Source organism: Oryzias latipes, chromosome 8, assembly GCF_002234675.1.
Source record: "Oryzias latipes chromosome 8, ASM223467v1".
NCBI lineage: Eukaryota > Metazoa > Chordata > Actinopteri > Beloniformes > Adrianichthyidae > Oryzias > Oryzias latipes.
The window spans coordinates 7,794,217-7,816,835 of NC_019866.2; the positions used below are offsets into that span (position 1 = coordinate 7,794,217).

Here is a 22,619-nt window from a genome sequence, read left to right on the forward strand (position 1 = left end):
CCCCCCCCACAGGCTGCTGTCATATTAACATTAGCTTGGAGCTCCAGAATGGACAAGAAAAAACGACGAGAATGGCTCGAGCAGGGCGTTGCTCACGGGGCGGTCGCTCGTGCCAGGCGGTGGCACGTGCTCGGGCCCGCTAAATGCTACTTGTAGCTTTAATTTTAGGCTGGAATTTCCAGCTGGATCCCTGGGGAAATGTGGGTGGAGAGGAAAAGCACTCTTTAGAGAAACAGTGTTTTTAGCATTACAACTGAGGGGATGAGACACAAAACATACCAAGCTCGCTCACATTTTTTTTTCTTTAATCTAGACATTTGTATCACGGAGAGTAATAAAACTGATCTATAACAAATGTTAGCTTGATGTTTATTAAAGTAATAATTATTCAAGCAAACATTAGATCTTTAGATTTGTCTTTTTGTGGTAATTTCTTTTTTCTTTTTGTTGTGACAGGATCGATTTCATAGTTGAACATGTGAGCTGTGGGTGTGAATACATGCTTATTTTCATAATATCAGAAATATCATATATGAACTGATCCAACAAATATTGGAATAGCGGCTCTCTCCATAATTCATCCATCCCCACATCAAAGAGAATGCCCAAACGCTCCAAGACGTTTTACTGGCTTTCTCACAAATCTCGATCAAGTCTCTGCTGCCATGTTTTGCAGCTATGCTGGGCTTGTACATTTTTAATAGAGGGATCAGAGAACCAGGCTAAAGAAATCCTAGATATGTCTGGTTTTATCTTGAAAACGGAACGGGCCCACATCGTTCCCAGAATCCATGCGAGTCGTCCCGCGAACACCCTTATCCACGGTTATTCTCCAAGGACCTCATTTGCATCAACTTCTCCCTGTAACTTTGATGGTGTTTATCAGCAGCAACAACAATCCTTTGTTCATTTATGTAATTAATGCAGAGTGTTTGATTGCTGCAGCTCAATTTTTAGACGAGCCTGAAATTAATATTCTGTCTCGCTGAAATGCGTTTTCGCAACGTTGTAATTAGGAATCAGAAATGCCTAAAGCACGGGTGTCCTGCTGACAGAGCCAGTAAAATATGGTCAGCCGCTTCACGTACCAGCCAATCAACTGTCCAGATGGGGTAGGAGGATTCTTTTTGGTTGTAAATTGGAGCTAATCTGGATGAGAAAGGCAATTCTAAATGGCCCTGTCTGCACCAATTCATTTTGATTTTATTTTGCCGTATTTTATTTGCAGGGAGTGTGGTGTGGATATGGTTTCTGTCTGCTCTTCTGTGTTACAACTAAGACAATACAAGCTGCTGTTGCATGTGAATACCCTGGAGCAATTTCTGTCTTTATGTGAAAAAGTGAGGGGAAGAAAGCCGGGAGAGATTAATGGAACAACAATAGAAATGACTGCATAAGCGAAGAACTGGTGTCATCTTTTTTCCTTTTTTTTGTTGTTGTTCTTTGTGTGTTTTTTTTTTTCTTTGACATAAAACCTATTGGAAAGCAGCACTCCCATTTAAGCTTCAAAAATCCCACAAAGAAGAAACATTGAATACATTTTGTGATTGTAGCTAAAACGGTTCAATTATAGACTTTCTGGCCAAATATAAGCTTCAATATTCCGATAATCTTCTAAAATGTCAAATCCGTTTTAAGCAGCTGTAAAGATTTTTTTTCTCTTGTATCCAATTCAAAAGCCGATTCCCCGCACAGGCAATGGGGCAAAGTGTTCGTTCAGAGCCTAATTTCAAGAAACACAAGAGTTTGATGGCGCATTTGCAACTAAACATAATGAAAGGTCCTTGCTGGGGAAACTTGATTATTCAGAGCCAAATCAAGATAAACACATGCTGACAACAATAATAATTCTTCTGTCTGACCACATTCATGTCATTGACTGATAAACAAAATCTGATATATGCAAAAAGTGAGCTGCTGGAAAAGGTAATTACTGGCATTACTGAGCTGAGAATGACTTATTTCATACTTTTCAACTTTAACAAATTATGCTGGGCTACTTTCAAAACCGTTTTCTATCATGTTAGTTCTCAAAACGTGGAACAAATATTTGTTTCACACACAAAAAAAGAAGAAAAACAGTCCTTAATTAATATCTAAATACTCAGTTTGTTGGTAAGAAACATTATATGTGCTCCAGATATCTATTTTAGCTTCTAAAGGGGGTTTCTAATGAAACCAAACAGTTCTTTGGGGAAAAGTCTCTAATTAGCCTGGGAATGGACCGCAGACTGACATGGAAACAGATGCTTTTTCTTGACACTATAAGTTATCAATGGTGCTTCTTCACCTCCAAACTGATCCAATATGTTTATTATGAGATTCATGGTAACCTGTTTCCCTTCTGTTATTAATGGGGTTGTGTTGCCGCAAATAGTCTGTGGCTGCCAGAACAATATCTGACCTACAAGGGGGGGGCATTAAATCAAGCTATTAGAAAGGAAGCAGTAACAAAGAGGCCAGGTGAGGCGGTGAACCCATTCTAAAACAAACCAGAACACTAGAAAAAAGTGATCTGCTTCTAATTCATTCCAAAATGAAAAAGACATTCTAAAAACCGTACAGTGGACGGTCGCTATATATATTACCTTTATTTGCAGTCTCACTGTTTTGTTTCTTCAATAAATGTACTTACCAGCGTATTTTGTTCTGCATTCTGATTGGCTGTTGACATCATCAATCAATTTCCTGTATAGATTGCATTCAGTTTGACACAGTTACATAAGTCTTGAGAGCAGACATTTGTTATTATTTTATAAAACTTGTTTTTCTGCAAAGATTTAAACTTTGAGAGTTTAAACAAGAGGAAAAGAAAAGTTTGAAAATGGTCATGTCTGTCTTAGATAAATTTGTATGCTATTGCAGTCATTTTTAGGATGCAACTCCCCTCGATAAACAAGCGGAGACTGTTATTGGCAAAGTTTGAAGATTAATGTTGCCCATGGTTAAGTGGTGGATGTATAATGCATTGGTTTGGCACTGCTGCAACGTGCACACGCATAAAAGACGTTTGGGTTTTATGCAGGAACATCAGGTAAGTCAGTATGTGGAAAGGCAGAGTGGCAGATGGCACTTAAAAAAAGCAAAAAAAAAAACAACAGCTTTTAACTTTGGATCCTGCAGCAAACTACTGTCTCCTGGTGTTTTGCCTCTTTATTCCGTGGTGAATGTGGTTTGTTTTTCAATTTTAGTTTCTCACTTTACAAAAAATAAAAGGAGTCAAGGACGGAAAAGTAAAATATATGATCAAGGTGAGGAAACACTTTTGACAAAAATGACTCCAAAGTCAGACTCCATGGGAGTTAGATTTGAGGCTAACTCAGTTGTTAGTAAGACAAACCTGACTACTACAATTGGTCTTGTGGTGAACTTTTGAGTCGGTACCAGAGTTTTCACTTGAGTCAGTTAAGGGTGCAGCTTTGCCTTTTCTGTATAATGCAGTATGACTGGACTCATCAAGCAGAGACCTTAAACACACACTGCTGTGTGCAGCTGAGGGAGAAACACCCAGGATGGGAATTAAACCTCTGAGGCCATAGTCTTCAAGTGAAAAAAAGCCACTTTCCCTTTCCTGATTGGTAATGAGCTCCTGCTTTAAGGAGAGAACTCTGCATGCGTCAAGATTGGTTCATAAGTGAGTGCAGAGCTGAGTTGATGCACATAATTTACTAGAAACACTCACAATTTACAAGTCCCACTATGTTCCAGCTTTCTTTTTATAGTCAGGACCAAAACAGACTGAAACATCACCTTTTTAGTCTGCAAAAAGAGCCTCGTCCTGATAAAGGCTGGTTTCATTAGTACAGATCAACAGATTAACTCAATAACCATTAAAAGAAAAATGTATTTTATCTTGTTGAAGTTTTTCAGACTGGAAAGAGAACCAAACTTGGCTAAAGAGATTTTAAGCAACCTGGTTACTCACTGGTCTCTTCCCAGTGGACTGGAAGAACTCTGAACAGGAAAAGGAGATCTTAGAACTAAAATTTTAAAATAAAAAGAAAGCCTTTGGATTTTGTGCATAAAATCTTCTTGCAGTTCCCAGCTGCCTCGAAATGCAAATGCTGTCTGGTGGTTGCAGCTCTCGCTTTAGCGTACTGGAGAAGGCAATTCAGCAAATGCAATCTCATATTGTGACAATTAATTTGATTAAGGACAACTACAGTTTCTTAAGGAGGTAAAGAAAAACATTTTACCAAAAGTGTAGCTGTGAATGACATCCAAACTGAAGTTGCTATCATGGAAAAGTTTCCAGGAACTCTCCATCAAAACTTTGTCACCTGAAAAAGGAAGCATTTGATGAGGTTGAAACAAACAAACTATGTTTAAAAGGCAGCAATCTCAATGTTTTACTTGAAATAGAAACCTACTTCCGTGAAAATTGTGTTTTTGATGTTTTTAACATCTTCCTATGGCATTTTTCCCATAACGGACGAGGGGCTATAAGCTAGCGGGAGAGTATCTAAAGAGATGGGTGACGGGAAGAGGGGGCGGGGTTGCTTTGCACCAGTGGTCCCACCAACAACCCAGAGATGAATGTCAACTAAACTACTGCCGCTCTGCAGAAACTATGTCCTAGAAAACAACACAGGATTTTTGATTTTGCCTGAATGCAGTACAATCATAATTAAGAGAAAATAAAACTTTTGTATTTAGATCAAAAGATGATCATAGTTGCACTTTAAAATCTTTTTGAGAAAACTTAAAGCAAATAAAAACAAAAAAGTGGCCACCTTATTTATTAAAGGTGGAAAAATATTCATTTTACATCAAACTTTCTTAAATATAGACACCTTCAAGGCTCAACTTCCTGATGCTTGCTGTTCCCCTTCAGCTTATATTGTTTGAAAACAATAGGAGCTGGAATAACTATTATTATTTCTTGTACTGTTTCTTTAGAAACTTTAGGAAGCTGACAGAAAGTGCATTAGACATTGTTTTTCTTTTAGATTTTGAGAAAAAAGAGAGAATGAATAAATCTTATGAAACAAAAAGCCGCCTGAATTCTGACAGTGGATTAGCACTTTATACAGGAGGAGGCATGACTGAAGTCAAAGTGCCAGTACTACCCACTGTCTCATTAAATCTAATTATTTGCAAAAGTACCTCTAAAGATTTGCATGTGCAAATATATATGTATACACTTAGTTGTTTAATATTTATTTTCTTTACTTGACAAAAGCCAGGGTTTGAGGCGTTTCATGTATGGGATACCATTGAGAGGGAATTACCAGCAACTAACAAGCAGATGGGGAAAGAGTGCCGTTTTGTATTTGTTTTTTACCGTCTGAGATTTAGAAAAATTTTGTGAAACTGTATTTAATACAAAGCTGTTACATCACATAATAATTAGAAAAATCCCCTCAAAGTTTTGCAGATATTTCACTCGTCACAAAAGTTTCAATAAAAAAAAAATAATCCACTTTTGTATCACCTTTCTGTGTTTATAGAACATTTAGGCTGGAACCTGACATGGAAAAACATATGCACATCCCAAGCAAGGAAAATTAGGGTATTATAATTAAGCTCAAGGTGTGAAATTTTTTCCTCTGGCCTTGCTCTGTTGCTTAGGTAATTATCATGCCATATTACATTTTCAAGCCCTTAAGCTTTTGAGATTACCCCATGTACAGAGATGTTGAATTCTTGTAAAATCAAGGTTCCCTGCAGAAGAAGTTTTAAACGAAAGCACTTTTTTGTGGGCCGAGTCGCTCCTGCAGCAGCTGCCTGGTCCACTTCATTTGTATGCTGCAGATTACATCACAAATTTGGGAAACGTTCATTGGAGATGATGTGTTAAGAGGCAGATATGGTCTGACATGTAGTCAACATATTAGTGCTGTGCATGAATTAATTATTTCAATATGCTGAGGGCACAAAAAAAAAAAAAATAACAAAAACAAAATGCCAAAGTCAATCTAAAGAAATGAATAAGAGATGAAAAAGATTGCACAGAATGCTAAACGCTTGCTTGAGAAAATATGACGGGCTGCCTTTCAGCTGACACTGAAAAGTGAAAGACACTGCCTCACAGGCTCCGACGGCGGACATGTTGACAAAGCCCTCATTTATTTTAGATTCCCGGCCCAGCGAGCGTGGCAACAGCATGAGGCTGATTAGAAAGCTCGTACAAAATAAGCCCAAGACCCCAATTTCACCACAAACCTATATGCATTTAGTTCTGCGGATTTATACACCCAGCTATCCCCCCAAAATCCAGCATGACATGAGAGTTTTATAACCTTTAAAAAAAAAGAGGGTTAATCGTCCTTTCTTTTGTGAAACCTCAATCTCTCATTGACCGGCGTAACTTATACACAGCAGCCTCCATGATAAATTAAATTAAATAAACCCATTAGTTACAGCAGCTACCTTCTCACCTCGACCCACATACACTTTCATGGTCGTTCATAAAGACCAGAGGACAATGCTTAAGTCTGATGGCAAAATGACCTTGAGTCAAAAGACAGAATGCATGTTCATTACTCAAATCAATTAAGACGGAGTGTTGGCTGCACAGCACAGCTGCGGTGTGTTCTGCATGTGTTTAAAAGTAAATGTATGCTCATTCAAAAATCAATTCATAGTTAAGATTCTGCCTCCTTCTGTCTTGTAGACATGAAACAAACTAAAGGTCGATTAGACCAGAAAGAGAGGTTCACCCGGGGCGTGCTTAAGATTCATGGGATAAAGAAGCAGTTTAGTTCCAACATAAAAAAAAGAGAGATTAGAAAAAGAAATAATAAAATATCATGATACAAAAATGAAATTCCTTGCAAAAACGCTACAGTAAATTCATGTCTCAAATAAAATGAATTCCAACCCATAAAACTTCCCTGTGAGGTGCTTTTACTGAAATGATCATAGCCTCTAAGTAACTTTTTGTTTTTTTCATGGACTAAAACTGAAGAAAAAAAAAAATCTTAGCTTAAAGTAGAAATCTCAGGGGAGGGCTCAGTGTGAGCTTTTCAGTGGCTGGCAGTTGCCACATATTTGTGCAGAAAAAACACAAAAGCCTAACTTGCAGATTGCTTTATTTAACCATTCTATACATAAAAGGGGTATGCATAATGTTTGATTCAATGAAGCAAAAATCCAGAAAAAAAGGGGTTAAACTTTATAATAAGATTCTTGAGTTAATAAGTATGTAATGTATTTATAGGACAGTCATTGTTGTGTCAATGTTTTCATCTTCACAAGCATTTTTTTATAAATTCATTATAAGTGACTGATAAACATTAACTTTATCTTTCGTGAGAGTTTGTTGAGTATTTTGCAGCCTCCTAATCTAATGTGGGCTATTTGTAGCCACAATGGACAACAAGGTAGTATGAAAAATTAAACGTCCAAAATTATGTCAAGCCTACAGGGTGTTTGTAAGACAGCTACAAATAATAATAAATGTCTTATAAATGCTCCATAAAAGCTGTACAAATGCTAATAAATGTTTTTATAAAAGCTTTACAAATTCTACTAAATGACCTCATGCTGCATATTAACACTTTTAACTGAGGCATCGCTGAGGTATAGAATGTCTTGAATGTCCTTTAATTGCTTAAAAATACATTACTGATGCTTGGTGATGTCTTTTAAGTAGATTATTAAGGAATCTTATGAAGCATTACCTAATATCGTAATGTCAGTGCACTCATATTATATTTCACGATATACCTGAATTTGCTAACTCTGCCATATAGGTAACAGAGAGTCTTTTTTTTCTGTAATAATAATCTCCTGGTGAAGACAGCAGAAAATACACTAACAAAAGAGAATAAACATTTTCTTTGCCTAATGAGCTGCATCAATTGGTAGTATTTTCTGCAGTTATGGAAACTGGACTTCACAGATGCTTTCGCAGCAGCAACCTATGCAGGATTCATTTCAGACACTAGAACAATATCTGAAGCATCTCGATGGACGCTGATGCCAGATTTAAACCATTGTTTCTGCACTTATACTCACTGTGGCCTGCCTGGTAGCAAAACTCCAACTGTAGTAAAAAGGATTGGAGTACATTTTGTGGTTAAATGCTAAAATCTGAAAGGAATTTTACATTAAAATTCTTACAGCCTTAAGGTTAAGCTTTTCTCAATTTTAGTGTCTTATCTTTTCTGCTCCATTTCTCCAATATTTGATTCCCTGCAATAGTTATTCCAGAAAAGATCTTCACCACAGCAAATGTGGCAGATGTTTCCGAATGCAAACATTTTAAACTTTCATGGCCACTTTACTTTGCTCGGGGAGAGTATGAGTCGTGATGGTCAAGTATGCTTGAGAAAAAGAATCAGAGCAAAACGGTGAATCAGAGAAAGAGGGATTTATTTCTGACTGTTTCACAGTTGTTACTGTGAAAATGTGCAGCATTGTAATGCTGCTGTGCTGGGGGCTGCAGTGCTCCCCACAGAAACCAGAAGGGACCATGTTTCTCTCACTTTAAGGGACTAATTGGTCTAATCTATAAGCCACACTGCAAGAAATGCAGAAAAGAAGTTTTAGGTGAACCTAATTATGTCTTAAAAAATGTATGAAATTTAAGTTTTATGTTGTCAAATTTGAAAAATATAGGTGTCACACTTGTTTTTACTTTAAATAAAAGTGTCCTGTAAGACATTGAAAAAATATATTTTGTCAGATATGGAAAAGCAAAACACATTCAACTCAACTGTTTCTCAGTGACTTTGTGTTTGCAGAGCAGATGCTGACTGAATATTTACAGGCTGTAATTTGAGTTGAATAAGCAAACAGAGGAGTTTCTGACATTAACCTCAGAATAGTGTTTGGGTGCAAACATCACCACCACCTTCTTTGATCAGTTTAATGTTATAATGAGCCAGTAGCAGCTGACATTTTCTTGCCTCTGCTGTTGCAACAATTAACAGTTATTGTTAGAGGATAATCAGCCTAGAAGAAGTCACTTTTGGATACTTAGGAAAAAAAATTAACTGTGATCCCACATGGGTCTCCAGTCATTTAAGGGATTTTTTTGGGGGGGATATGTTGGCACTCAAAGGAGATAAATTCCTGAGAAGTGCATCTGCTGGGTGAGAAGGATGAGGACTGCTCTGTTTGTTTCACGCACACTTTTCTATTATTATAAGGGTTGTAAATTAGAACAATTATCAACTCTTCACCCCAACACCTCATAAAGTGTGTCTTTTTGTCACCCACAACACACAAAATTCCAAGCTTGACCGCTAAAAAATTGTTGATTTGGTGGTTTTTATTTTTAATCTTTACTGTGAGAGCTTTGGGGAGTGGGAGGGGCCTATTTTGAAACATACTTTTCATTGAAAAGAGTAGAAACAATATATGTTTTATTTAAGAGTCTTCAAAAAATCTTCATTAGCACACACACACAAAAACGGATTTGTTCCTATAACAAAGTCACAAAACAGGTAATATCAGTCTAGTGAGGGCCCTTAGGCAAGGCCCTTAACGCTACTGCCTCCCGAGCGCGGTTAGGCTGCAGCTCACTGCTCCTGCAGAGGATGGGTCAAAATGCAATGAATTTCCCCATTGTGGGATCATTAAAGTATCAATTATTATTATTATTATTATTATTATTATTATTATTATTATTATTATTATTATTATTATATTATAAAACTGGTACAAATCTTGATATAGTGGAACATGTGTTCTCAACTAAAAGTGAGAACCGTGCATCAATTCATAGGTAGTGTGCAAGCTTCAAATGTTGGCAAAAACAAAGTTTTAATACCAAAAATGTCCTTAAAATTATAGACACAGGGTAAAGCATATATTCAGTGTTTCAACTGTCTCCACATGTGCGCACACATGCTGAGAATTTAGTGGAAACTGCCACTGACTGAACAAAAAACCAAGAAAATGCAATAAAACGGATTTCAAACTGCAACACTAATGCAATTATATGAGTACTATCTCAAAATCTCAGTTTCCAATCTGTTTCCTTGTCTAAAACATAATACTTACTTTACGGAGGGATTTTTTATTTCCTACAATGCAAAAAAAAATGCACATAATCTGATATAAAGATATAAAATGCTTCAGAAAGCATGGAAGCAAAGAGTTGGCTCAGTGCTAAAGAACAGGTGACAGTCCTTTTACAGAGGCAGAACATGTTAACTTTCTTCTAAGACTCTAATGCCGCTAATCCAAATTACTCAGGAAAAACAATCACTGTCTAATACAGCAATTAGCAATTAGCATAATCCCTAAAAGCAACCTTTTGCATTTCATTGGCTTAAACCAGGTCTCCGGAGAGTTTGGAAAATGCCACAGCTTGCGTTAATGGCTTCACACTAAAAGCACGGAGTATGTTGATGGCACGTACACACTTCAGTAATGTCTCACCACGAAGTTATGGAATCTGGATTATTCTGACGAGATCTTCCCTTCAAGCAACAAATAGGACTGATGCTTGATACTCAACTGCTATTTTGATGTTTAACGAGCAAGCTGCAAAGTGACAGGCCGTAGTAAACACTTAAACAACACATTAGGGTAAGTAAGGGTGAAGTAGGTGCAGAAATTTATGCAAACTCCTGTTTTTGGGGATAAATGTAAATTTCCTTTATGTACTGTAAACTTATTCTCCATCTAAGTAGGTGCAGATTTCTCAGTCCCCTAGAACCCTGCGCAACATGCAAGTGGCCTTGTTCATCCCTTGCGTGTGGCTTCTAGGAATTAAGAAACTAGACAATCAACTGCAACAGGAATTCTGTAAACTTCCAGAAGAGTGCCCTGTCTCTGATCAGAGTCCAGAAATTTAGGCTAAATCCTGTTTCAGGGGATATATGTAAATTTTCTTTATGTACTGTAAACTTATTCTCCATCTTAAGTAGGTGCAGATTTTTCAATCCCCTAGAACCCTGTGCACCAGTGCATGCAAGTAGCCTTGTTCATCCCTCGCGTGTGACTTCTAGAAATTAAGAAACTAGACAATCATAGTGTAGCTTGTGTGGGCATCCTACAGGGACTTATGTTTCACCTGCATACCCTGTGCATGCAGCATTTGTGCATGGTCAGTAAGGATTGAGCATCCATAAGCGATACGGGATAAGGGAACCAAACAACAGATTCACTCGGAAGTCATACTTGAGTGTTACTTACATTAAACATTAGAAGTGCTTTGTGATACACTTACCACATGCACGACAATCCTACATTCTGTTTTCGTGACGTCCCTTATGGTGGGCGGATGAGCCTCAAGCTACGTTCACACCGCCCTTGGCAACACGTGTGCAAGCAGCCACTTTCAATGAAAGTCTATGTAAACGTGCGAAAATGTGCATTTTGGGCTCCAGCATTCAAAACTCGCATTTATGCATCTTTACACACATTTTTAAGACAGTTTTTAAAGTGTATTAAAAGTTAAACCGGGTTGAACTTTGACCAATCTGGGAATTTTGTTTTGGTAGTGATGTTTGGATGACGTCCCTATTAACTCATGGAAATGCCAACGGTTTGTGCCTGATCGAAATTCTATGACACCAAGGCTTTCATATATGGGAATAGAGCTGTGAAAGAAAAAGTCTGGAGCAAGATTATGTCTTTGACATTTCGTACCAAGCTTCTTCCAACTGTAGGTGGTGGACATGCACTAGCATTGGGTAGTATCAGTCCAGTGTGAACATCATAGGCAAAATGTGCCTTTGGACGTTCGAGAATACGCTAAACGCACATTCTTGAATGTCCATCAAATGCCCGGTTTGAACTTAGCATCAAGGGAACTGCAAAACACACCTGCACACCACTTAAGATGCATCCCATCCTGTCTACAACTCTCTACGGGCCCAGACAACTCAAAAACCAGCAGCACCCTTGTGGGTCAACCCGCGTGTGGGTGCATGTGGCATAAGCTTTGTCATGTTATCCTGACTTGTGAATCTTAAAAAGAGATTGAACTGTATTCTGCTTCAAAGAATCACTCTATTGTTAGTGTTAATTTAATCAAACTTAGTAAAGCCTCAAAAGATAACTTTATTAACTTTATTGAAATGTGTTGGATAAAAATTATTGCAAAAGGACATTTTTGGGTAAGTAAAACCTTCTGTCCAGCATATTGGTGCATACATCTACAGGATAGCGGTCAAACTCCAATGACAGTATTGCCAGTTATACATTCCTGCATAGCACTGTACACACAGAAGCACCTATCAGCTCCTGGAAACACATTTGAAACATACTCCCTGAGGTCCCAGTATCTTGGCTCCACGGCCATTGCTGTCAGGGTTTTCCCTTTGACTGAACAAATGCATCAGCTGGTGTCATGAGACCATATCCCTCCCAGCCAATGTGGAGCATGAACAGCACAAGTGCTCCAGGAGATGTGGAAAGGAAATTGGAATCCTGACAAGTATGATTGACATACGCATTTTTCCCAAGGTAGTCTTATTTGCAGAGATTTAAAGACGTCTGTAAACCAGCATTCTGCCAAGCAGAGTCATTGTTCCTGCAGACTAGAAGCACATCACTCCAATTCTTTTGCATGCAAATAATCTTTTGGGAGAAATGAATCCCTTTGAGCATAAACCGACTACAGCTTATACTTTATTTTCGGTCTAAAATAAATAATTTAACAGATAAATCTGTGCCTTTCATTTTCAGACAATCTGTCCGTGTTGTGGAGGAAGAGCAAAAAGCCCAAGTCCTCCGAATAGTGGTGGAAGAAAAAATGCTGTCCTGAATTCTATTTGCAACATAAAAAAGCAAATCAAACCCTCCTTCAATTCAGCGCTTTTATGCATGAAGATCCTTACAGGACCTAAAAAAAACAAAAAAAACACACAACATGACACATGTCACTGCACCACCCCAGAGTAAATGTTACTAAACTCTACATTGCCAGAGTATCTTGTAGAACCGGAAGAATGCCCTGTCTCTGATCAGAGTGCAGAAATTTGGGCTAACTCCTGTTCTAGGGGATAAATGAAAATTTCCTTTATGTACTGTAAACGTATTCTCCATCTCTAATGTCTTAGTTTTCTCTTTTACATCATGGTCAATATAAAATATATAAAAATACAATTAAGATAAAGTTTTACCTCAAATACAAAAGAGGTTTATACAAATGTATAACTTGTGTGTCCAAAATGTTCACAATTCCCTGTTGTAACACAACTGGTAGCTCTCATCTGTTTGTTCCACTACTGGACAGGACAAGTTCAAAAGAAAGAAGAAAAACCAAAGGTAAACTTCCTGTTGAATTATCTGGCATTTTTATGTGGAAAACCACATTAAAGTCAGGCGCAGTAATTGATTCTGTTATTTAGACTTGAATTGGGTTTTATCCCCAGCAGATTTCACAATCAGTCTGATGTTCCCACACAACCCCTCCTGTGCATGCTGAGTTTCTGCACCACTGATTACTTATACCACCAAAGACTTTGTTTCTAATATTCAAGACTTTACCTTAACTCTACATCAAAAACCTCAAATCAGCTCAAATTCTGATTTATGATATTCTATTCCGCCAAGGGAAATTTGTGGTTCACCTAATCCAGGTCTTATAACTTCATTAAAAGCTCACACCATTACTTGTCCACTACCATGCTTGAGAAATACTGTGAGTTGCATGTACCGTTGTGTAAACTTTTTTTCCACAAACTTTTTTTCCATCCAAGACTTTTTTTTAGTATACTATTATGAATTTCAGCATTTCAGCAAACTGTTAAGAAGCACAACCATTGTGTTTTGTAAACACACATTTATAAAGCCAGGAACCCTTTAGCTGCTTAACATCAGGACTCACATCTACTCTGAAATTCATGAAATTTATTTTTTTATTTTTTATTCTTGATAGATAAAAGTTTCAACGTCAACGTTTAAATATATATATATATATATATATATATATATATATATATATATATATATATATATATATATATATATATATATATATATATATTTTTTTTTTTTTTTTAATGAGAGTTTCTGCTTCGATAAATATGCAAAGAAATGGTTACCTCATAGCAACAAAGAGGTAAAAAAAAAAAAAAAAAAAACTTAAAAAAAAAAAAAAAGACTTGAAAAAAGCTACAGCCGGGCAAAACAAGGAGATGTAGTTTTATGAAAGAGGACAGAAAAATGCTAATGAACTCCCAAAAAGACTGGAAATGACTCTAACCCCTAACTGCTGTAGGATTTTTTTGTTTGTTTTTATTTTTGCTCCCTCCAAAAAATGTAAAAGCTTTAATACATATTTTATGCATATCTGTAATAGAATCAAATTTGTTCATGATCTTGAAGTGAAAGAAGCTTCTCATGAACTAAATAAAAGTGGCGATAAAAAGAAAACCAGTCTGTTTTTTGTTTTTTTCTAAGAAAAAATCTTTAAATCTATTTCCATAGAACAGGAAAGATAAACATACATGAAAATGGCAGCTATCACCATTCACGCCTAATATTTGAATCAAATACGAGTGCCATTTAGAAGGAACTGGAACAATCTGGTTTGCTAACCTCAAAGGATATCCTTTTATAAAAAAGAAAAAACAGTTTCCAGCAAATCTCAAAAACTATGTTACATATTTAATAATAAAAGGTGGACATGAGTAACAAGGGAATAAAGTATTTATTCAGAAGTAATTGTGTTTGATAAGAGGAGAAGCAGGTCGCCTTGCATGTCATTTAATAGAAAACAGTCAATTTTATGTTGAATTTGAGGATCTTATCAAGGGTAAAGAAGAAAGTTGTGATTGCTCCGGTGGAAAGTGAAATCTCACGGCTCTCTGATGTTTGGTAGTTAAATGAAGTGGAAATAGACTGGGCAACAAGAAAGACCCAAGTGATGAGGCCCGGTCTTCCTGACAGCTCAGGGGTTTGCCGCCAATTAAAAAGTTTAATGCTGCAACTGCAGCACTGGCATCGGAGCACTCGGAGGTGCGTCCTTCTGAGTCTTGGAGGCTTCTTATCAACCGCGGGCAGATTCTGCCACGTTGGGAAGGCACGGGACGGGGCGGTGCTGAAGTGGCACAGAGGCCCGGCAGGAAGAGGTGGCATCCTGCCTGCTCAGGGATCCGGCCCACCTTGGTCTCTCCCATCTCCCCGCTGAATGGAGTCGTGGGCTTTGGGTGAGATGGCAGGACTCTGGGGCTTAGCTGTCCGTGGAGCTGAGAGGGAGGAAAATAAGGGCTAAACAAGGGATAAATGTGGGATTTAGGCTTTCTGCCACTGAGCTTGGCAACGGATTCACATCTCCATTAAACACCTTCTGTCACAAAGTCCCGTCTTGTGACGGAAGGTCACAGGTACACTAAACCCCTTCGTTGCTCCACACTATTTCAGAGCAATAGATCAGTCAAAAAAAGTTACGCCCATCTACTTTAACGATGAAAAAATGATATTTTTTCCTATTATTCCCTCATATACTTAGGCCAGGAAGGAAGGCACTAGATTTAGATTTTTTTTTAACCTTCAATGAGCAAAAGTAGCTTCGAAGGCTCCATTGATCAGCAAGCACAATGACAAAAGTCCTTGGAAACGGCTCATTGTCTCCCAGCAGTTTGTGCGTAAAGAAATGATTGTTGAAAACAAAAAAAGATCGGCAGAAACAAAAAAAGTGCGATAGTTGTGCGTACATAAAACCCGTGTCCCCTCCACCCCCTCATTATGAGCCTGAATGCTTTTGTTGACTTGTTTTTGTTGCACAAGGATGTGTAAGAGCATGTCTTCCAAAAGATTTATGAGCGCCTCCTCTGAGCTTTTATTGCTGAGGGGTTAAAGTGTCATTTTAATAACAGAAAGATATTAGAGCTTCCAAGCCTCTGTAAAACTTAAGCCGCACTTCACAGGTGGCAGATCAATCTTATGTTCAAATATTTTTGCACGGAAGCAAACTGATGCGCAAAATAAAAAGAAGTGGGCAAAATTTTGTACAAATATTCACCATTACATTAAATCTGGGGGTCATCTGATTCAAAGCACTTTTTTAAAAATTTCAAAACCACATTAGACTTGCTTTATTTATTTAATTGTATCCTTCCCACAAGGAGTAATCCTTTAACTTGAGCTGACAAATCCCAACTGGGAAGTTATTTTGTCATTTCATATGCAGGATCCGTGCTCTGTAGTGTCATTTCCTTCTGGCTGCAGCCTTACCTTTGAGTATTAAACCAGTCGTGATGGCAGTTATTTGAACAAGTTCAGTACATAAATCGATTTTTATATCCTGTTAAGTCTTATAGTGACCGTCTTTATGAGCAAAGGATAATTTATGGCTTTTGGCCAGTTGTAGTGGGCTCGAATGCAGAGCTCTGAGCTGCCTTGTTCGTACTCACAGATGAAGTAAAAGGGCTCACGGAGGGTTTGGTTGATTTATGGGAGCTGATTTTTGGATTTCAGGGGAGTGTGCAGGTATGCCTTTTATATGTTTTAAAGTTCTGGGAATGGCAGATCAATCTTAACTGTCACAGGCGTTAGTGTTTTTTTTTTTTTTTTTTTTTTAATTAAGCTCTCACAAAATTATAATTCAACTAAGTTAAATCTCAGAGTGTAAAAACTTTGGTGTCAGAAAAGCCACCAAGTTTTTGTGCAGCAAAATTTCATTCTTACATCTTCTAATGCTTGAACATTTATCATTGCTACCACATAGTGTAATTCCCAACACAATTATTCCACAGCGTCTCCTTTCACTCAGCAGAAAGCCATTCTTGCACCTTCTGAAAGGACTAATAAAAGTGCTCCCACTTTGCCGACTGTCCAGCTCTGACATCAGTGCAGAGCAGAATTGAGCCTCGGGAGATGAGAAAGCTCATGTCTCCAGCTGTATTATTTGATCACGACCACATGTGCTTTTCATCTGGAATTAATTTAAAATGGACAATCTGACACGTCTTGGAAAAAGTGTTATTTTTTAACAATGTGGAAGGGTGATACAGCCGCGGATATCTTTCCAAGTTGACTGAGATGTCCTTCGAAAAGAATCAATTTTGTCCTTTAAAAATTTCATCATTTGGTTTTCTTTAATTGGGAACCCCCCCAGCTGAATATTTCCTGTCTTTACGAATGGTTTTCCAACTGCTGTGTATTGATTATTCCTCTGGCAGTTGCTGCTTACGAACCACATTAGATCATATTTACGCTGAACGCCGTTGTTTTGACATTTTGTTAAAGTGTCAGAAATAAACAATCGGCCACACTGATAGATCCTCATTAAGCCGACCCGTTTAGTGCAGATTCCTGCTGTGAATTTTCAGCCAAAGCAGGCACAAATCCTCATGTATGACTGATAATCGATGATATCCGTCAGCACAATTTATGAGGCCCATTATCTTCCCAGTAACATGTAAACTGTGCGAAGGCAGGAACTTAAAGTTGAGATACTAAACGTACCAGGTGGTGCCATTAAAAGGTGACGGCGAGTTTGATCAGAAATGTTTTCTGTTGGGATTTCCTATATAATGGAATAAACTGCAGGGAAAGTGGAAATTTGTGTCTTTTTATGGAAAAATGTTTGCAGCATTGTTTATACATAATTGAGCAACCATAATCTGACTTTACACCACAATCAAAGAGGGCAAATGTGATTACAATAATGGTTTATTGTGAATGTTGATTAATAAACCTTTTCTTCTTTTTTTTAGTTTGCCGTAATTTTATTTTGTGTTAAGTTTTACAACAGTTGCATTTTCTTTACTATGTTATTGGGGAAACAATGCTATAGTTTCTACTTTTTCTCAATTTGACAACACAAATCTACCAAGGAATTTTCAAAAACGGGCATTTGGAATAATAAAAATTACAATACAAAATAAGAAAAAAATGATGGTTTTAAGATGACAGAGCCTTAGATTTGTTACCAAAGGATTCCTGAGTATTACTACCTTTTTATCCAGAAAATGTAAAGAAAAGAAAAACTATTAGGCAGCGCTAGATTATATCAACAGTGAGGTCAAGGCTAACAAAGACTGAAAACTCTTTTTTTTTCCATTTACTTCTTTTTTTCCACTCAGATCATTTTAAACAGAGCTGCAAATATCCTGCCTTACTCTACAGGAAAAATCAAAAACAATTTATATCAAATTGATATAATTCCTTTGTGTATATAAATTTCTTCGGCTGAGTAGTTGATTTTTCTTCAGTTCTGCTTGCGTCTTCCTGTGTCCACGGGAAGAAAAAAAAAAAAAACCTGTGCAGAATCCACCCAGATAATGTCAGTAGTTTTCCCATGACTTCATTTTTTTTTGGTCCATAAAGATGGAAAGCAGGTGTTTCCAAGAACGCTTGAATTGTATGAATCCCATTATCAAATCTGTGGTTTCCCTCAAGCTACACTGGTGGTTTCAAACATCTGTAAGTGATCATTAAGTGCACATTAGACGAAGCATCAAAGCCTGATGGGAAGAAGGATGTGGTGTAATGCATCAAGGAGACAAACTTCACCACAATTTATTTCTTTACAACAGTGGCTCATCAGATTTCAGTCATCCCTTTGGCAGTTTAAACAAGTCAAAGGTTCAAATTTCTGCAAAGTGTCCACACTCTGTCAAATGTTTGGAAATCTGGAGTTTTAGGGTGGATGAACAAAACGTGACAATGTCTGACGATGTCTCTTCTAGAACTATTTAGCTCAAGGGGCCTGAAACACACAAGCGCATTTATTATTATTTATGCAAGCATGTCACCCCGCTGTCTAATGAGCCTTTCACCGTAAGCATAATGAAACAGCTTGCATTAGCCCGGGCTAAATGAGCAGCCGATGTCGATGCAGCAAGATGAAAGCAGATGTTGCACGACCCAAACGCGGGAACAACAAGCTCAGTTCTGCAAAGAACCAAAGGCTTTGAGTCACAGTCATTCTCATCAGCTCACTGAATACAACAGACAAATCCCTGGGTCAGACATTAATATCTGAGAACAACTCCTTATCAGACTCTGACCAACTGACCATGAAAGAGCAGTCAAATCGACTTTATTTCCATAAACATGTTGCAGGTTTTTCTTTGGCTTACAAACCTGGATCCTTAAGCCCTGACACACATGACTGGTGGTGTAAACAATCCCCACATGTTTAAGATCCAGGTGCAGTGCAGCAACAGAGACTGCTGCACATATGGAACCGGATCATGCATGGATTACAGGTTATTTCAAGGAGATGCATCAGCGATTAATGTCTTTGCTTTAAATCTAAGAAGCAGTAAGCAGTTTGTAAACGTTTTAAAGCCCAATTTCACTTCCCCTTGAAAGGCGTTCACACGCATGTCCTACATCTCTGATAAAAGGAGTTTGAAGAAAGCAAGGGCAATGTCGCCCCTACAGAGATTTCAGAAATGCATGTGTAAGTATGGTTTTCTTTATTCGATTTAATATATTTCAGTAAATGACATGATTTGCCTTCAGAGGTATAAAGAACAAAAGAAATAAGTAGTTTGGAGTTACTAAAAGTTCACGTAAATGGCCAACTGAAAAGTTTATTACAAATCTTGGTAAAGTGCAACTTTAATTTGATCACCCAATTTGATGCCGACTTTCAAGGAAGTCTATGCCAAAGTTTTGAATTAACAGATGCCCCCCCAAACTTTTCAAACTGGATATGTTTCTTATTATTTTATTTTTTTTCTAATTTATCTGTATGTTTTTAATCTTCAGTTGTGCCTGAGTCCTCAGTGTCAGAAGTCAGAAGTGTGACTGAACATTTTCTTTGCTATTAAACTTTTGTAAGAGATAACTGCAGTATGTGTTATATGACACTGTCCTAAATCAAAGACTTGGGGCTTGAGGGCAAATTGAATAACATGTTTCACATAAAGAAAGGGACTTTTTAGTAGGAGCGATATGAATTTCTGAATCTCATAAAACATTTGTTTCGCTTAAAAACTGCTTTGTATAAGGATAAAGCCGGCAGATCAGCATCCAGTCAGTGTAGAGAACAAAAGCATTTCTGATTATTTAATTATACTGACCTTTATTAGTGTGATTTGTGTTTCAACATGTAGATCAGAACCAATTTGAAAAAAAGGTATTTTGATATTTTTAACTAAACAAAAAGTGACCCTAATTAAAGTTAACCTAAAATAAAAATCTGAATGTAAACAGCATCTGTGAGCTGAAAATGATCAGGTCCTGCCGCCAGTAGGGGGAAAAAAAATCTGGAGATATCTTGGAAGGCATTAATAATTTAACATAAACACGCTGTGACTAATCTCTCCTCTGGTGCAGACTAATTTGTTTTATTACTTTTTTTTTATAGGTAAGTGGGGAAAGCTGGAAACGTCAAATTATAAAAGCAAATGAAAACAAAGGAAATCGTCCTGAAGAGAAGAGAGAACATGGAAGTTTCCAAACTTTTACACGATGAAGCTGTTCTTTTTCTGCCTGTGTGTTTCCCATGATCACTTAAAAATAAAATAATAGATAGATAAAATAAAGGCAAGTTTTAATGTAATAGTGAATAGTTTGTGTTATGATGTCCGGAAAAATGATGAGATTCTGGTGGAAATAGTTACATTAATGAGGAAAAACTGGTGTTAAATGAGGTGAGGGAGTCTTCCACATGGGCTTTTTTTTTTTTTTTTTACGTAGGACGTGCACCTGAGGAGCTGAAAAGTTTGCATGACGGCAAACATGACGCTGATGATTAGTGCGTCAACTATATCCGGAGAATTCGGATTTCCAGATCCAACACAGAAGTTTTTTTTGTTTTGTTTTTTTTTTTTTGGTTAAATCTGCGGAAAGTAAAAATCTGAGGCGAACTCGATCTGAAACTCACCGGTACCAGTCCAGCCCTTTCTCGTAGTTCCTGTCAAAGAAGTGTGGCTCGTTCCCCACGGCTCTCACATCAGGGTGCACCCTGAGAGCCTCCAGGAGGGCCCGGGTCCCCCCTTTCTTCACCCCGATGATGATGGCTTGCGGAAGTTTCTTCTCTCCGTAATCCGAAGTGCAGTTGAGGCGGAGTTCGCTGTCCGTGGTGCTGAACTCCTGGTGCTCCCTCTCCAGCACGGTGGTGTGGAACGCCGCCGCCGGCTTGGTGGGAGACGCCGGAGTCCTAATCCACTCCACGGTCCTCTGCTCGGCCTCGGCATGATCCCGGACGCTGGCCAGCGCGCTCTGGTCAGCCTCGCTGAATTGGGTGAAACCCTGGGAAGCGGAGTAAAGTTTCCCCCTCAATGTGGCAAAAGTTGTCTCCTCTGTCACCAGGCGGCCCTGAAACACGTAGTTATCTTGCAGGGGGAACTGCAGCGAGTTGTAGCAGCTCATCAAGCTGTAAAACAAGTAGGTGACAGAGAGGGAAAGGGTGAACATGAATAAGATCTTCCGGGGCACTTTAGAGGTGAAAACCGAAGTGCTGGACCAAAATGCCATCTCTGATAGCAGTGATCCTCTCAGAGAAGTGGCCAGACATGTTTCCACCGCGGGTCTTGCATGGACAAAAAAAAAAAAAAATCAACAGCAATAATCAGTCACTATCAGCGCTGCTCCAGCAAAAAAAGCGACAGGCTGGACCACACCATCCTAATCCAAGCGAGTCGCATATTTATAAGGAAAGCGCGCGGGATCGTTAAAATTCCGGAGGAATATCACGTCCCTTCTTGAAAGTATCGATGTCTTATTCCAGGGCTGACGGACAATGTCACAAATTATTGGACTGAACTTGCAGATTTGAGAGGCTGGAGGTCTGGCGTCCTTCCAAATGAGCAGCCTGGCTTGAAGTGGAGAGTGGAGGACAGACGACAGGCTGCATTTTACCCAAGAAAGAACATTCACAACATCTCCAAAGTGGGGTTCTTCTCATCGCTCCAGCAGTCAGTCCAGTCCCGCCTCTGCCTCAGAAATAGTGTTTTTTCTTCCATCAAATAAAACCCCAAAACAACTGAGTTGATCCAGTCTGAGGAGCCGCTCTCCCTGTTTACTTTGTCGACAGGCTTTACGCAAAAGCTCCCACACTTCCCACTGACTCTGCCAGGCTGCCGCTCGATGTCCTTGCTCCTTCTCACGTTGATAGGATCCTACGATGTGCGCATTGGTTGTGAGCTCATCTGAGCCGAAGCGCCGTGGAGCCACACAACACAACTACTGTGTGCGTGCACCCACTCCCCCCCCCCCCGTCTCCGTGTACAAACACGGCGAGCTTTCCTGATCTGAGGCAGTGCAGGGGAGCTCCTCTTCACTCTCGTCACTGCTTACTGAGATCAGACAGCTAGGAATGTTTCCTCATTAAGTTTAGCCTTTTAACTTACAAAAAGAAAATAATTTACAGGTTTTTTTTGCTTTTTTTTTTAGAAAAGCTCATGCCTGCACCCTGCTGGTTTTTGTGATTAACTCCCCAAAAAAAATCTAAAATGCAGAAAGTTGTTTTTTCCCCCTAATATCAGTCAATCACAATGAATCCACTGTTCGGGATTTTTCTATTTCCCTTTGAATTTCAATAACAGAATGCTCACATGTGAAAAACAATCCTCAATTCTCCACCGTGCTGCTGCTCGGGTATATTCACTGAATTTATCATACCGGTCCAGACTCTAATTACTGGCTGGGATATTCAGTGGACCTTAACTTCCCCACTTTCCTGCCACAAGATGAGGATCTAAAATTGAATACCACCAACACGTCTCCCAGGATTAGGGAATCGCATTCATCACACACCTCCAACATACCAAGGGAGACATCGTCACAGTAAGTCGTGGGTCACAAAT

The 22,619-nt window shown here is 38.4% G+C and overlaps 1 protein-coding gene across 1 annotated transcript in view; it reads right to left on the bottom strand.

Annotated features, from left to right (window-relative positions):
* LOC101156328 (heparan sulfate glucosamine 3-O-sulfotransferase 4) overlaps positions 1 to 22,002 on the bottom strand; it is a 90,930-nt gene extending 68,928 nt beyond the window's left edge. The window contains exon 1 of the mRNA XM_004071592.4: positions 20,696 to 22,002. Within this exon, the coding sequence (XP_004071640.1) occupies positions 20,696 to 21,288 (593 nt within the window). The 5' untranslated portion in view covers positions 21,289 to 22,002. The remainder of the gene's footprint in view (positions 1 to 20,695) is intronic.
* Between the last annotated feature and the right edge of the window lie 617 nt (positions 22,003 to 22,619).